At 43.0% G+C, this 17,035-nt stretch overlaps 1 protein-coding gene across 3 annotated transcripts in view; it reads left to right on the forward strand.

The window, feature by feature from the left end:
• The first annotated feature begins 248 nt into the window (after positions 1 to 248).
• Positions 249 to 17,035, forward strand: part of FAM13A (family with sequence similarity 13 member A) — a 236,904-nt gene continuing 220,117 nt past the window's right edge. For 2 of the 3 annotated variants that reach the window (XM_019552862.1, XM_019552863.1), the window contains exons 1-3: positions 252 to 694; positions 3,664 to 3,853; positions 8,833 to 9,042. In XM_019552862.1, coding sequence (XP_019408407.1) covers positions 668 to 694; positions 3,664 to 3,853; positions 8,833 to 9,042 — 427 coding nt within the window. In that variant the 5' untranslated portion in view covers positions 252 to 667. Of the gene's footprint in view, positions 695 to 3,663; positions 3,854 to 8,832; positions 9,043 to 17,035 lie in introns of all 3 variants that reach the window. The other variant, XM_019552864.1, reaches the window with a different exon arrangement.

A 17,035-nucleotide genomic window follows, 5' to 3' on the forward strand; every position in this document is an offset into this window, starting at 1 on the left:
AAATGCAGCAATTAAGATGCACAGAGAGAGTGACTCACTCTCTCTCTCGGCTCATTTTATTTTGAAAAGTCAGCCCTGCTTTGAAAAGAGTTACTGTATGTATTAGTAACATACCAAAGGAGTTTGTTTAGCCTGAAGGTATTTCTGAGTTGTAAAGCAGGGTGACGAAACTACCCTCACTAATTCAGAACTGGGAGTGATGATGCTAATCATTAATGCCACCAAGTGGTAGCTGTTGCATAACGGGAGGTGGGGAGGCTAGTCTCTGGGGCGATGTTATTATGCAGGACACATGCTCTGTAACTTCGTGGGTTACATCTTTGGAAAAGCTTGTAAGAAGTTCCTGCTAATTCATGAAAAGATGTTAATGACTTAAGTTCCAGGTCACATGACTCTTCCAGATTGCCAGTACCCGACTCCTGGAATCAGATTTCAGCTGCAGGGAACTGCTTCCAGCCATTTGTACAGCCTTAAGAAGAAAGAAATGACTTCCTGGGATTTTCATCCAAGAAAATAGGAATTCCTTAGCAGCTTTGGACCTTTCTCTGGATTTTTGTGTTTTCCTAAACTGTAAAGCTTTCATGGCATAGACTCTTAATAGCCTTCAGTATTTTGCCTAATACTTTCATCCCATCTTCATCAGTTCTTCCAAATACTTCCTGAAAGAATGGGGGCAGGAGCATTAGCCATCTGTGTGAGTACAGACTCTCTGTTGTGTGCTGTGATTACTCTGAGTGTGCATAAGGAGGTCTCTGCCATCCACTAGTTTATTAAAACCATATAACTTGGTAGTGCATGAATATGTAGGGATAAGTGTTAGATAGAAGTCAGCCAACCCCAAATGCTGATCTTAACTTCAGCTTAAAAATCTAAACTAGCCAATCAGTATGGATCTGTTTAAAATGTCATGTTAATGATTTGTCCAAAATGTACCGAGGAGTGGCTACTAGTGTCATTCAGGGACGAGTGAATATTTTCTAAGTTATCTCTTGGTACTGCTCTAGACTAAAATATAGACTTATTTTTATACTGTTTTCTGTTAAATATTTAACAGCAAAGTTGTTACAGTAGGGAATTCAGTGCAGGTATAAAATGGAGAGGGTTTTGACTGGTTCATTAAACTAAAATGTACAATTGGCATTTCTTTCTTTTCTGGTGGGGATTTGTTTTGAATCTACAACTTTTCTTCTGCTTTTTGATGTGGAAACAGCTTACAAGAATAACTGTGTCTAGCAATGGTGGAATTGGTTGGCAACCCTTTTAGTCACAGACTGACTGTGACATGGAGTTTGTAATTATGATTTTTAGATAAATTAGAAAACCACCGCTCTGAAGTGTGTGACTTCTAAAAATGCACGCTGCTGTGTGTTGTTCAGTGTTGTTGAACTTTACAATATTGTTAAGCAAAAAAAAAAGGTTAAGGAACCAGTCACTTACCTCTGTATGAAACAGCAACTACTCACAGGAAACAATAATTAAAGTACAGCAATTATAATAAGATTTTGATTAACGGTTTTCCCCAGTTGAGTGTAGATAGGTTTAAACTGGTTCCTTAAAAATTGCTTTAGCAAATGGCTTCATGCTGATAACTTAACATTGTTTTTCTTTTGTTACAGGCATGATTTCTTTTTATATCTTTGCATATTGTTTATAAATCTTTGTATCTTCTGTGATTCCAAGCCCAATTTATAACATTGTATTCCTCTAGCTTCTGCTGAAGGCCAGGAGTAGGAGATCAGGGTGTCTGGCTCTTTAACAGACTGACACCATGAAGGTGGACAAGTGGCTTGCCCTCTCTGTGCCTCAGTTTCCCCACTGTAAAATCAAACCAGGATCCTGTTTTTCAGTCTTCCAGTGCCTTTGTAAACCTAAGCACACACTGGGTGTTTCAGCATGCTAAGCACATGCTGGTCTTCTAGGAAGGTGTTTTGAGGGCCTCTAAAGGAAGAGGCAAAATAGTATTTTTTTTTTATTCTTAGTTTAGCTCATTTGACCTAATATCTATCTATCTATCTATCTATCTATCTGTCGGTATAATACCTTGATATTATACTGTATGATATTACATATTAATATAAGGTGATGGCAATATATATCTAATGCTAGAATATATTACTATTTTTTTAATTATAGCCAATATTATTTAATACTCCTAAATAACACATGAAAAAATAAATGGTCTAGCTCACTAACTTCTGCTTTCATGCACAGCCTTCCAAAGTGAAAATTATTTTTATTATTCTCATAACCCTAATGAAATGTATTTTTAAAGTCATACTGGTAACAGTCAGTGGAAGGCAGAGTTTGAACACTGACAATACTTACTAATTATTTATCACATGTTTGTACTATTTTTAATTATCTGGTCTATTGTCATGGCTGAAATGCTATGTTATATTATAAAGTTTTTGACTGCTTTAGCTACAAAGGTAATATCCAACAAATGTGGCATATAAAAGTAATTTACATATAAGATAGCATGAAAATATCTACTTCTGCTGTCAAATACCTCATTAAAAGATATCTTTTCCCTCAAAGTTGCTGTGTTTATCAGAAAGGATGCAGCAGTCTGGGTAAAATGAACTTCATTTTTTCTCTCTCATCCAGAACAAGGACAGTCAGGCTCAACAGACAAAGTCTGTGCAGCTTTCAAGTTAGGTAGTGAATTGAGTTGAAATGGCATGTTTCATGTGGAGAGATTTTAGAAGAAATGCTACTATTTTAGAACCAAAAGAAAAAATACAAATACAATGAAATAACTGTGTCCCTGTGTGTTTTTGCCCATAAAATACAAGCAAGAATCTCTGCCAGAAGGACTGTTGCAGCTTAGAGCAGGTATTCTTTTACCTGCTTATTAGCAATATGTTCCAGCAGTCAAGTGGAATGATTTTGGTAAACATCATCCTGTTCAGCCATAATAATGAAACCATGCTATTGTGAACTTACACACACACACATATGTGACATTTGGTGGGGTAATATACTTCTCTGTCTTCTATTAGCAACTCTTCTTATATGTGTAGCTTGTCAGTCCCACACAGCCATGCTCTGATTTAGATTTATACCCCGAGGAATACATAATTTATTGTGGTATATTGCAATAGGATTTACTGTTCCTTGCTTGAAATATTTTAAGTCAGAACTGGATGTTTTTCCCAAAGACAAAAGTTATGGACTTTGACCCAGTTATGAGCTCATTGGGTAAAGTTCTTTTTCCTGTGTTTATGCAGAAGGTCAGACTAGGTGATCATAACAGGCCCTTCTGGCCTTAAAAATTAAGAGTCCATGTTGATAGTTTATTGTGTAGGTACTGTACACAGTCATTTCTGAGTCCCGCCCATTGGTTACTGTAGCAATGGGGTTTGAATACAGACTGCGGTGTGTCTGTCCAGGCTCTCTCTTAGCTACAGATAAGTTATGGTTTGGGGCCCTTCCTCCTCCTTTTTCCACTTTTTGTTCATGAGCTTTTCTCTGCTCAGTTCCAAGGAACTGCTTCATAGAGATTTTGCTAAGGATTAGTTATTCAAACAAACCCACACACTGCAGACTGTTCTATCTCAAAACATACAAGCTCAGGTTTTTAATTGACATTCTCAAGCTGTAACCATGCAACCTCCTATAGTAAATGTGACCGACTGCTCTCGTTTCCTATGCTCCTTTAAGCAAAGTAAGTCAGCAGTGAGGCTGAAAGAAGACATGAAAAAGATTGCAGCACTGCCACTGAACAAGCAGAGGGATGCTAGCTGCCAGAAGGTGTTTGGCGTGAGTCTCCAGGAACTTCAGCAGCAAGGACTTAGCAAGAATGGCATCCCAACTGTGGTGTGGAATCTAGTAGAATATTTGACCCAGCACGGTAAGCTGAAAGCTGTCTTTTTCACTTAACAGTGCTGGTTGTGAATGTCTCTTCAAAGGCAAGGTCTTCTATTCGTCCCTGGTAGAGAAGCTAAACAAAGTAGTGGCCCAACCCCTGGTCCTTTTCCCCCACTGGCTTTTTGTTTGGCTGGCTTTGTGGCAGACTGCAAAGGGACATTTACATTCATAATTTGCTTCATTATGAAGTTGCATTTTTGATCATTTAAGATGTTGTTTACCTCCAGCTTTGCATATTTGCTTGCGTCTCAAATACATGTGTGTGTGTGTGTGTGTGTGTGTGTGTATACACATATAATAGTGCAGTGGCAGATCAGCGGAGGGAAAGGGGGCAGGCGTGCTGCATCCAAAGTTTAAAACCAACTGTCTAGCAGTGGCAACAGCATTTCTAGTCAGGCAGTGCTGAGGGAATCAGTTTATTTTTAACTGGAGAAAAATATGCGTTGTTTTATATGTGATTATGCACCTCACCAACTGTACCCCCCATTTTCAAAATTCTAGGTCCTCCTGTGTGCAGGGGTGTGAAAGGTATGGCCCCTGGGCTGTCATTTAGCCCACAGGGCTCCTGGAGGGAACATGAATTTGGGGCTCAGGGTGAAGGAGATAGGGCTCCTGAATTCCAGCGTACAGAGCCCCATTGAGGATGTACGTTAGCAGCAGAGGGGTAAGCAACAGCTATGACTCGGGTTCAGGCACCTGCAGCAGTTATCACAAGCTCTCCCTACTGCCAAAAGCAAGAGCAGATCTGGCCCACAACAGCAACTACAATCTGAATCCAGTCCAGGGGGCCATAGGAGTGTGACACCACTGTAATAGTGTACCTATATATTTATAAGGTTCAGAAGAGGCTTTTTATGTTTATTAACTAACACTGGAAGGTAAGTCTCTAAATTCCCAGCCTTGTCACGCTTGTATTTAATATGTAGAATAAAATGGGATTCATTCTTTGTTGCTATTCATGCCTTTGCAGAGGGCTAGCATGAGGCCTCTACACCTTTGTTACACATACATGGTATATATTGGCCTGTATATTACACCATGACCATAAAAGAGGAATTTTCACTCTATGAATATTGGCATCTGTTTTATTCTAGCAACAGGGTGGAACAATGTTTCTTTTAAGGCGCCTTTTCTAAGCTCTGTACTGCTCATTACAGGGCATGTCTACACACACAATTAATTTGAAGCAATAAACTCCAGAGCAGTTTGAACCAGAGTAAACTACTCCCAGCCACAGCATCTACATGTGTGCCTGAAACAGCAGCAATATGAGTCAGGGTGGAGCAGTTTACACCAGTGCCAATCCGGCCTGGGTCCGCCTCAGGCTTCAGGTGGGCAGCAAAGGAGCTGACTGGAGCACGAGGGTGCTGAAGTGAGGAGCTATATGGCTAGGCAGCTGACAGGAGTCTGGCCCCCTGTTGGCTGGACTGACTAGGTGTAATTTACACCCATGGACAGCATCTAAACATGCGTTTAATCACAGTTAATTACTCTGCAATCAGATAGTACTGTTCCCAACAGGGGTAGAGGGAACAATACTATCTTATGGTGCTGTTAATTAGTTTACTGCGGCCTAATACCATTTCAAGTATAGAGGTTGACACTTTAGGCTGCAACTAATTAGTCTGCTCTACAGTAAAATGCATGTGTAGATGCAGCCACATTACAGTACTTTACATTCTCTCCTGACATCTTGAGAAAACAAGCACCCGTTCCAATTTGATCTCAAAAAAACCAAGTTCAAAGTGAACATGGATCAAGATAGGATATAAATTGGAAGGGCAGTATGTATTCCTGAATACTTTCACCTTGGGGGACTCATATTCCAGAAAGAGAATGTCTTGTTTGTTTAGTTTAATCCCTTTTCATAGTGTCCAAGTGGTACAGCAGGAGAGCAAAGGTGAGGAGAACTGGTAAAAGCAGTTTCTGCCAAATTTAAGGTTTAAGCAAAAAGCCCCAAACCCTGTTCTAGACCTTATGACTGGAAAAACATGGTTCCAAATGTGAATCAGAGCAGTGTTGTTGTAAGCTGGAACCAGTTCTGATAACCTTCATCATACTGAGTATATTAAGATGTTGGGAACTAAGCAACTGGTGGTTAAGGAGATATTTTACTGGTGCATGGATAATAGAGTATAAGCTGTGCATTGTTCATGCCTTAACAAACCACAATATCTCCTGCCAAATGTGAGCTGGATGGAAGAGGCAGGACAGGTTTCTCTAGTCTGGTGGAACATTAAATGCTTCCTAAATGAAGGAGGTAGTGTTGCAGTGATGCTATAGCCACAGTGGTCCAGGAAATAAGTGAGAGTCAAAGATTTTTGTCGGTGATATCTTTTATTGAACCAACTCTGTGCTTGGGACAGACTTTGATAAACTTTCTAATGCAAATCATTCTTCTTCAGGTCTGAGCCTTAACTGTCAACATTTAGGATAGTGTGTGTTGTCCTAAATGAAGGAAGTTAAGACACCTTGCCAGATGATGCAGGTCACCTATATCCAGCTCAGCTTTCTCAGACAGGCACTCAGTTCAACATGAGCCAGGAGAGGGATTCTGTCTGCACCTAAGTTCAGGTGTGTGCAGTGCCTGTTTCAAAGTCTGAGTTTCCAGATAGCCCTGAATCAGTAATTGGTCTCATGAAGAGGGCAGTGTAAGAGATGTAATCCTCCCCCCACCCCACTGTCAAAGTGCAAACAAGATCCAAAAGATGTCCACATATCTGAAGAGAGTCTAGGACAGACTCTTGCTTTTCAAAGCAGACATGAGCTAACCTGGAAATCAGTTGGTTTTATTTTTTTGAGAGGCTATCAAAGCACATTTTGAGGACCAACTCTTGCACAACCTCAGATATGAACTTGGTTAATTTGGTGATATGGCACAGTTCCCTCTGCATGAGAATAATTATCAATTCAGGACCATCCTGAAATGCAGACTTTGAGTTGTCAGTTTTATGGCAAGGAGGCAAGGATGTTTGTTTGGGGCTTTTTACTCTGCTAAAGTTAGAACTTTCCTAGGATTTTTGCAAAATCTTAATTTGAGCCTCTTCCAGAAATGACTTTTTTGAGGGAAATGAAATGGTGATAAAGGATGCGTTATTGTGTGCAGAATATGTAACTTCCCCTGACTTCTAAGATAGCAATAGATTTTGATAAGCAGTGTCTCCCATTGCCCAGCAGATGTCAGAGTAACATTTTATGTAGTGATATTGCTGTCTATGAGAGGTATGCACTTCAAGTCAAACCTGGCTGTTTTATGATGTGTTTCTGTTACATGCTGCATTTTGTAACCCCTTTTTATTGTGCTACCACCAAAGGATAAGTAATTCTACAGAGATGGTGCACAAGACTGAAATTTGGTTGCTGAGGTCTTTATTACAGTATTCTGCTTTTCATTTTCATGGAGTTGCTCTGTTTCAGCATGTGAAATTGGGGGCAGATCCAAGACTTCCCAAAGCAAAGTGCAGGAGCAGCAACTCACCCAGCAAGGGTGGTTGCATCTCTAGCTCCCTGCTTTCTTCCCCACCAATGCAAGCACACTGTCCTCAAGAGACTCAGGGGACTTTAAAAAGTCCCTAAAGCAGGTGAAAATCCCCACTCTCCTTCCTCTCTCCCCTGTTTGCCACTGTTGCTGTTTCTGGGCCTGGAAGAGCACCAGAGCTGTTCCCACCCACCCCAGCCAGGCTGTGCTGAGGCTGGGCTCATCTGGGGATGGGGACAGTAGGAACAGCAGCTCAGGAGAGTACTTCCCACCTCCCTCCCCTATCCTGTGTGAGCCCTCCTTCCCATGCTCCTACCCACCCCACTGAAATTTCCCCAGCCCCAGCTGAGCCCAGCTCATATGCAGCCTGGCTGGGGCAGAGGAACAAGCTAGTGCTTCCTCCAGAGGGAGGGAAACTACAGCAGCAGGCAGGGGAGGGGGAGAAAAGAAGGCAAAGGGAATTTTTCACTTCCTTTAAGTGCTTGAAAAAGACCTCAGAGGCTCCTTTGATGCAGTCCAATCCAAAAGCAGGGTGCAGGTGTGCCACTGCGTCCCCTGAATCAGCTCCTGCGTGAAATCTAGGCATGCGCTGAAATGGAGTTGACTTTAAACATGATGCGATTCATCTGGATTCTTTTGTGGAATATGTGGAAGATTTCGTTCTCCCGTAACTCTTTGGTTTGGGGTGTATAGCCTGCTATAAAAACTCCACAGCCCACCTGTGCCACAGCAATTGCCAGCCCCACCTGCACTGCCCCAGGGCCCCACTCACCTGAGCAGCAGCAGTGCAGCACCTCGCCCACCCAACTGCAGCACATCCTGCAGATGGAGGCTGTGGGGCGGGCCTGTCCCAGGCCAGGCTGGGCCAGGCTGAGCAGACCCCCTGAAACCTGCTCGCAGCACCCCTGTTATAGGCCACATACAATACAAAAGTATGCCTTGTATCCTTTGATTTTCTTCTATAGTTAGTTATACAGTTTTGCTGTTCACAGTGGAGTTACCGCTGCAGTTAATTGTCTAATGTACAAAGGTTTCTCCTTTGCTTTTTTGGTAAATGTCTTTGGTAGGACATTTAAGGGCCCAATTAAGAAGTGGCCATCTTTCCATAAGTAGTGGCTCTGATGGCAATAGAGGCTGTGAGCAGAGGTACTCGCTTAGATGTTTTCCATGTCAGAGTCTAATGGTGCAGCTACTGCAGCCTGCAGAAGTAAGACTCCACCATTTGAGCTCAATCCTGAGTGGTGCTACGTGGTCACGGGTTCCACTGAGGTCACTAAGATTCATGAGTGTTGAAGAGTTCTAATAAGCCTCAAGATCTAGTCCTTAATGTTCATTATTAGGTCATCTAGTAAATTCAGTAAGGTGTGTGTGATGTATACTGTGTATTGATGGCTTGCACCAAGGTGCCTCTGTCAGCAGTGTGTGTTATTTTAAAGCCAAGTGTTTGTTACTTGTTTTTTCTCATCTGTGATATATAATTGCAGGACTGACCCAGGAAGGTCTCTTCAGGGTAAATGGTAATGTGAAAACGGTGGAGCAGCTGCGTCTGAAGTATGAGCGTGGAGAAGATGTGGAGCTGGCTAAAGATGGGGATGTGTGCTCAGCAGCCAGTCTGCTGAAATTATTTCTAAGAGAATTGCCAGAGGCGGTCATCACCACAGCCTTACATCCCCGATTCATTCAGCTTTTCCAGGGTGAGTGAAAATCACCCCCTTAGTGTCCTTATATGTGTTTTCTTTTCTGAAGAACAAGAATTGCAGTCCCTACCTGTTCTGCACAGCCTTTCTTGTGTATATCGTCCTGTCTCTCTTACGTTTCCCTTGCTGCCACTGTTCCCTACCTGCTCCCCAAATGCTTTGAGAATCACAATTATGGCAATTTCAGTAGAAAGCATAGGTTTCTAAAAGAGCATCAATACATGTTTAGATGGAGAATGAGTTCTTCCATGAATGGTAAAACAGTTCATGTTTGTGGCTTCTATAATCCTTTTATAATCTAGGCACTTCAGCCTGAACGGTCAAGTTTGAGTGTTCTCACAATCTGAATGACAGGCAATCAGAGACATACTTTTCAGAGCAAAGTTTTTTGCTGCTGCTCTCATAGTGCAGGCTTTTATAAAGTCATGCTGGTGGATTCTGGCAAAGGAAAGTTGATGCTGATCCCCAATTTGCTAATCAAAATAAATATATTTTGGGGGTTCAAATACACCTTATCTCACGTTAACTGTTAAGAAGTGATGCCATATCAAAATTATTCAGCTTACAGATTAAAAACAAAAACTTTCCCATTTTTACTAACCTTTCAAGCTCAACCTGGGAGATGATGCTCATGGCTTATATATCACCATCAATTCTAAATATTCTGAAGGTGGAAGTTTCCTTTAATCCTGTTTAATTTTGTACAGGAGACCCTCGCCATTTGTGGGGGATACGTTCTAGAGACCCCCCCGCAAATGGGGAAATCTGCAAATACTGTACTGTGTCGTCTGCATTGAAAACTTGTTCAGGGTTGTGGGGGATAATCCCGTGCTGCTTCATGGTCTGCTGATCCCGATTCTTCCATCAACCTCACATTATGTAGATTGTGCCTCTTTTTAAATTCCTTGAACCACCCCTTCCTTGCAGAGCGCAGTAACAAAGTGTCATCACACTACGCAGGGAGAGAGCATGGGTTGGTGTGGCACACCACGAATATTTGAAACGGTGAATTGCAAATCTGCAAATAGCGAGGGTTTCCTGTATTTATCTCTATTTCAGATGGGCTGCTTTGCTATAAGCCAGAATGCTGTTGCAGCAGCCCTCTTCTCACCACAGGACATAAATAAATTGCTTTGAATTCAATGTGAGCTATTTTATCTTGTTGGATGAGATCCAAGGCTCTTTTCACTCGCCTATAACCTTGCAAAGACAGCAGAGCTAATAGGTAAAAATACTAGAAATGTGATCTGAACAGTAAGAAGAAAGCAGATGGGACCACACATACGCAAGACTTTTGCATGCAACTGAAATCACAGATATGACTCGGACCTGACTGGTGTGGAATTCCCAGACCCCAGTCATGAGGCACAGTCTGTTTTCTGAGCTGGCTAGAGTATGGAGAAGAGATGGATTTAGTCTGCTTCCCTGGTCTGCTCATTTGTTCCTGTAGGCTTCAGGGGAGGGAGAGCAAGGCCATGGCTTTGCCACTTCCTTGTCCCCTTTGGAGCCAGGTATTCTCTTGAGGGTGCTTTGTGGAAACATCCCATACCCTCTACCGAGTGCAGAAACTGTATCTGTAATCACATCATCCATGGTCTGTGTGATTGTAGGAAAAGGCTCTTAATGATCTTCTGTTCCACAGGTGTTGGATCCATTCAGTAAGAAAGTGTCACTGCCTAGAACAAGGATTAGCAACCTAACGCCAGTGGGCCAGATCGTGCCTGTGGAGACATTTGGTTCTGGCCCACAGAGCGAGGGTCTCTGGGGTTTTGCAGATGGGGCTTTGGCTGCGATGCAGTTGGGCAGCTGAGCATTTTGCTCGTGCCTTGCTGTGACTGGGCAGTGGAGAGGAGTGTTGGTGGGGAGAAGTGGTGGCAGTAGTATCCAGACCCTACCACTGGCTTGCCTTGGACCTGAGCTAGGTCATTCCAGCCCACTGCCAGAATAGGTTGTCAACCCTTGGTTTAGAACATCCCTTTTCTGATCCAAGTCACCTTTGCTGGGGGTTTTTGTTTTTTTTTTAATATTTCTTTATTTATTCTTAATATCACATCATCTCTGACTTATGATCTATATTAAATTAAATGTTTCCTTTTTATCTCATTTTATAACAAAGTGGAAAATATTTAAAAATTTCAGACACATTCCCACCCCTTGCTGGAAATTATTAATGTGAGCTACAGGCATTCCTAGCTGCCATTTGGAAAGCTTCATTCATGCTCAGGCATCCATAAATGATTTCCCATAAGAAATGGAAAATTTTTCCTGATACATTTCATTTCCATGGAAGGCACATATTTCTGAGTAACAAGACTGGCCACTGCATGTCACTGTTGCATTTGAAACACACATGGAAAATAGGCATGTTTTGCTTAAGGAAAAGGCACATAAGAAGAAATACAACAGCAGTCTTTCAATATCTGAAGGGCTGCCATAAAGATAAGAGATAACATCTTTTCTCTCTAGCCGCAGAGAACAGGATGCATGCCAGTGGCTTAAAGTTGCAGCAAAATAAGTTTAGATTGAATATCAGGAAAAACTTCTTACTAGTAGAACAGTGAGGCAGTGGGATAGACTGCCTAAAGAAATTGTAGAATCTCCATCACTGGAGTTATTCAAGAGAAGGTTGGATAAACATTAGTCAGGGATGATCTAGGAGTACCTATGCCTATGTTATGCTATGCCATGTGTATGTTCCATGCTTTTAGAAGATGTTATCCCTTATCTTTATGGCAGCCCTTCAGATATTGGAAGACTGCTATTGTATTTCTTCTTATGTGCCTTTTCCTTAAGCAAAACATGTCTATTTGCTCCAGCCTCGCCTTCCTTCCAAACAACCTCCCTTGCCTTCCAAGCCTTTTATCATTTTTGTCACCTGCCTCTGAACCATCTCTAACTTCTCCATGTCCTTTTTAAAATGTGGAGGCCAAAACTGTCTACCACACTCTAGATGAGGCCTAACCAGTGCTGAAAAAAGAGTCACTGTCATGTCTGATGCCTTGCCAGTAAGGAATATTTTTCCCCTCTTTTACTACATATGTTCATCTTCCTCAGAGGTACTGGGTGTTGTCTGCAGCCAAGTCTGGGGGTTTTGACAGGGTTTGTGCCAAAGAACCTGCTGGGATCAAAGCCTAGTACTTTCTAGCTAGGCAGGCTTAACCCTCTGCTTAGGGTCAGACTGATCACCACATTTGAGATCAGGAAGGAATTTTACCCCCCTGGTTAGATTGGTATGGACTGTGGGGGCTTCACCATCCTCTGTAGTGGGGGCATGGCCCTCTCTACCTTAGATCTCTTGCACATATTTTATCTCTTTTCTTTTATCCTTTATTTAATCTCTTGCACAACCCTTGCAGCAGCAGGACACTTATCAGTCTTGTCCCTCTCCATTACCTGTGGCAGGTTAGGTGCTGTGCCTTTTGCTTGTGTGACAGGTCTGATTGGGTCTTTTTGGTAATAGGTTAGATAAGGTTTTGCTTGGGGTGGTTTGGATAGGAATGATCCTGCCTCAGGCAGGGGCTGGACTAGATGGGCTCCAAAGGTTCCCTTCTCACCCTACTAATGATTCTATGATTCCAAACCTTAACTAGGAAGGTACTTCCACAGTGGATATATCTACACACGCTATTAATGTGACAAAATAAACTCCAGCACAGTTCATGCCCAAGTCAACTGCTTCTGGGTGCAGTGTTTACACATCCACCTGCAGCACTTTGAGCCAGGGCAAAGCATCTCTGAGCTGGCAGGAGGTTTGAGACATCAACCCCAGCCCCTGGGTGGCAGCATCAGGCGATGGAAGGGCTGGCTGGGGCATGAGGGTGCTACAGTGTGGAGTTAGGTGGCATGCAGTCCCTGCACTCTAGCAACCTCATGCCCCAGCTGTCTTGTCACTGTCTACACATGTGTTTTGGGGAAGTAAATTATTCCACTGTAGGATAGTACTGTCAGGGGCAATGCTATCCTACAGCGGTGTTAGTTAATTTACTACAGCCTAATATTGGTGTATGTGTAGAATGTGATGCTTTACTGCAGAGCTAATTAATCAACTCCATAGTAATGGGCATGTGTAGATGTTTCCAGTATGTCCTATGTTTGTCCTGTTATAATTCTAAGAAAAACTGCATCTTATCTGCAAAATTCCAGTTCAAGTCTGTAAGTCAAGAAGAACTCTTCTGTAAAGTTTGAAGAAAATGTGATGATTTCAACACACCCACCTTCCCACCCTGAAGAACAGGACATTAACTGATGATCCTGAAATGAAATGTTTACTCTGGCAGGGATTTTGCCTTAGCACAAATGACAGATAATCATTTTCTGGAGCTAAATGACTAGAATTATAGAGTCAGCTGTTCAGGCTTAAGTTACCAAGATTATTTATTTATCTGTCCCTCTGGATCTATTGCAACATGGCACCCATTTCTCTCTCTGTACTGTAAAGTATGAAGATTATTAAAAATAATCTTGACTCTGAAGCCACTCAGTCTCAGCTCTACAAGGAAGGTTGGTACCAGTGTCCTATTATAACCTTCTCATTAAAACTTTGCATGGGAAATGGTAGAATTTATTTAGAAAAGCTTGTGCAGGTTTGGTACAAAAACATCTGTAAGTGTACAAGCATCTGAGTCTCAAAATATCTGTCTAAAGTGACAGCTGGGAGTGATCTCTTCTATGAAAATAACTTGATAGAAAACTACAGATAATTACGAGTCATATAGTGTTATATCGTAATTTAATTAAAATCAAGACAAAATGTCCTCTTAAAAGAAGTTCTTATTGCTTAGTACAGCAACAAGTGCTTTACAAAGCACACTTCAGGGCAGGTGGATTTTATAAGACTGCAAAATTCTTATTTCACCTTGAATTGCTTGCATTTCCTTGCTATGCAAAATGTGGGATCCATCTCTTCGAAGAACTTGGGAAGTGGGACCGTGGGGAGTTCCAGAAGCCCATGGTTGTGTAGCATTTAGTGTACGCAGGAGATGGACCTTTCTAATGGCAACCATTACATAATAATTGGTAAATGCACAACAGGTAACAACCTTATTGTTTCAGCAAGAACCAAAATTAGGGTTGGAAGGGACTTCAGGAGGTCATCTAGTCCAACCCCCTGCTCAAATCAGGGCCATCCCCAACTAGATCATCCCAGCCAAAGCTTTGTCGAATCATGTTTTGAAAACCTCTAAGCATGGAGATTCCATCATCCTAGAGGGCTCTTGTATTCTGGATGACAGGGAAGCAAGGGCCCTGCCTGACAGCCAAGTTCCACTTCATTGGGAAGGAGAGGTGTGTGTTGGGGGGGTGTGGACATTGACAGTAAAGTGTGTTAATGTTGAGGTCAATATTTTACTTAAAATGACCCAGGTGCATTTATGGTTTTATATACAGATTTCATTTGATGTATGTGGTAGATGCATTCCCAGACAATGCTGCATAAATTGAATTTGCATAAAGCGAACCCAGTTTACAGTGGAACAGGTAGAGATGCATTCCCATGATAGTAAGGGAGGGAGGGAGGGAGGGAGACTGGGGCTAGGAAAGGGGTGAGGAAGGGGCGCGGGGCAGCCCAGCGGCTGCAAGCAGGAAGCATCCGCTGCTCCTGGGGCTGCAGCAGGGGTGGCACCGGGCCCTTCCTGGCGTGTGAGGCAAGAGGCAGCCCCACTAACTCCACTTTTCCCACTGCTTCGCTTCTCCCCACTCAGCCCAGCCCCTGCTGCAGCAGCTCTGGGGGCGGCTACAAGCAGGTAGCATCAGCCGCTCCCCGGGGGGTCAGCAGGGGCAGGCAGCAGCCTGCAGCAGGACAAGAGCAGGCTGGCGTTGGCAGCTGCTGCAGGCTGGGGCCAGCGGTAGTACCAGGCTCTTCCCAGCACTTGGGTGGGGGGGGCCTATGGTGAATTTTGGAGTGGCAGCAGCCCCTCTCCCATTGCTGCAGCCTGCCCTGAGTGCTGGGACAAGCACAGTGGCACCTCCAGCCCCAGCCTGCAGCAGCTACTGGCCCCAGCCTGCTCTTGTCCTGCTGCAGGCTGCCGCCTGCCCCTGCTGCAGCCCCAGGAGCAGTGGACACCGCCAGCTTGCAGCCCCTGGGCTGCACTGCACCAGGGGCACGGGGCACGATGCCCCGAGGGAAGCGGAGCCTCAGGGTATTCAGGGTGCAGTGCAGCCCAGCAGCTGCAAGCCACTGGGCATTGGTCACTCCTACAGCAGCTGCAGCAGGGGCTGCAATGAATGAAGCCCCGGCCCCACAGCCCTTACCCCTCCTGTCACACTCTCCTCTGCTCATGGCCCTTTCCCCTCCCCTCACAGACTTCCCTGATTGGGGGAGGGGGAAGCACACCAATGCAGATCGCATAAGAGCGAATTTACCTTGCATATAACGAATTTCAGCTCTAAAAAGAGTCACCACATAAGAGCGAATTTGCATAAATAGAACCCACATAAATCAAGGGAAACCTGTAGTCTTTGAGTGCAGTTTTTAGTTTGAGAGAGAGTGGAGATCTGTTCTGGATCTGCAGTTCCATGTAGGGCAGCCTTTTATTTCTTGCTTTGTAGTCAGCCAGGTAAGGTGTTTGGAGCACAGCAAAAACACATGGGTTGTGTCAACTTTTATAGGCCAAATCTCAGCCTGAGAAATGGTTGTGAAAATGGAAGTGGGAGCTGATGTCTTCACCAAAATATTGCAAATCAGAGGGGGGAGTGTTGGCTTTTATTTTCATTTCAATAATGAAAAGGTTAGCAACAAGCTGAGAGTGATATGTTTTTCAAATGCACAAGATGCTTGTGAACAGGTAAAAACACTAGAAGCTGCCTTCCATATGGAGATAGTATTCATTAGAGTAGTAACAACAGGTGGGAGACAAAGTTACCACCAAGGTAGGGAGGAAGACAGAAATCCTGCTGCACAGGATTAAAGACCTACAGCTGGGTCTCTTGCATTGTTGGGTTAGGTTTTATATTCACTAGTTATCTTTTTACAATATTTTAGAAAGAGATTTTTTGGAGTTCCTTTTATTGACTTAAACAAGGTGTGAGCTGTTGATCTAAGGTGGAGTCACATCATAAGCACGTTACTTTATCTGATGTATGAGCCAGTGCTGGTATATTTCCAGTACGGTATAAGGGTAGAGAAGGGAAGTTTTCAGTTCTTGCAACTCTCCGTTATAACGTTTAACATATTGCACAGTGCTTCTTAGTGATGTGTCGGTCACTTATGTTTTGGAAGGAGTAAGAAATTAGTTGCACAGCAAAAAGGATTAAATTAGATGACAAGCTGGTGGTTGTTTCTCAGCAAAGAACCTTAACATGTAAAGAAACAAGGCAAAATATTGCAAAACCCTTTCTTCTTTAATTATGTGAACTTTGTAGCAAAATGGGATGCAGATAAAAATCTTCCACTCACATGTCTCTGAAGACCTATCTCCTCCATTCTCACTGTTTTTGTTTCTAGTCTGTTAGCCATGCTCTCAGCAGCAACATTTTTAACTGCTTCCAGCCCCTTCCTTAGTATCTTGTTTTTCAGAAGTGACAAGCTTATTTCAGGCTTCGCTGTTTTTAGAAATCCAGGTCGTTATAGGTACTGTTGGGTGTTGAGCAGGACTGAAATTTTGGTCTGTGAACACATGTCTAAAGTGGAGCTCCTGCTTCATGGGGTTGTCTCATCATGTTCTTCACCTTACGTGAAGCAGGATGTCAGCTATGAAGTCACAGGAACGTCCAGGGAAATTGAAAAAATCTGTCACCAGCCTTTGTGTCTTTTTGGAGCTGATATTACATCAATGTTCATTCATTCTTGCACCTAGGCATCACTCCATTTGTGTAGTGTAGGCAGCAGACAGGCACTAGACATTCTATCGCTCACCTTGGGGTAGCTGTTCTTAGGCAGCAAATCTTTAAAAAACAACTTGAAAGAGAAATTGCAGAACAAGAAATTATTGACAGACTGAATTGTGTTTAGTGTGGTTTAAATAGGGACTATGAATTCTTATCCCATTACCTG

The sequence above is a fragment of the Crocodylus porosus genome, unplaced genomic scaffold, assembly GCF_001723895.1.
Source record: "Crocodylus porosus isolate Cpor-Errol unplaced genomic scaffold, CroPor_comp1, whole genome shotgun sequence".
NCBI classification, from domain to species: domain Eukaryota; kingdom Metazoa; phylum Chordata; order Crocodylia; family Crocodylidae; genus Crocodylus; species Crocodylus porosus.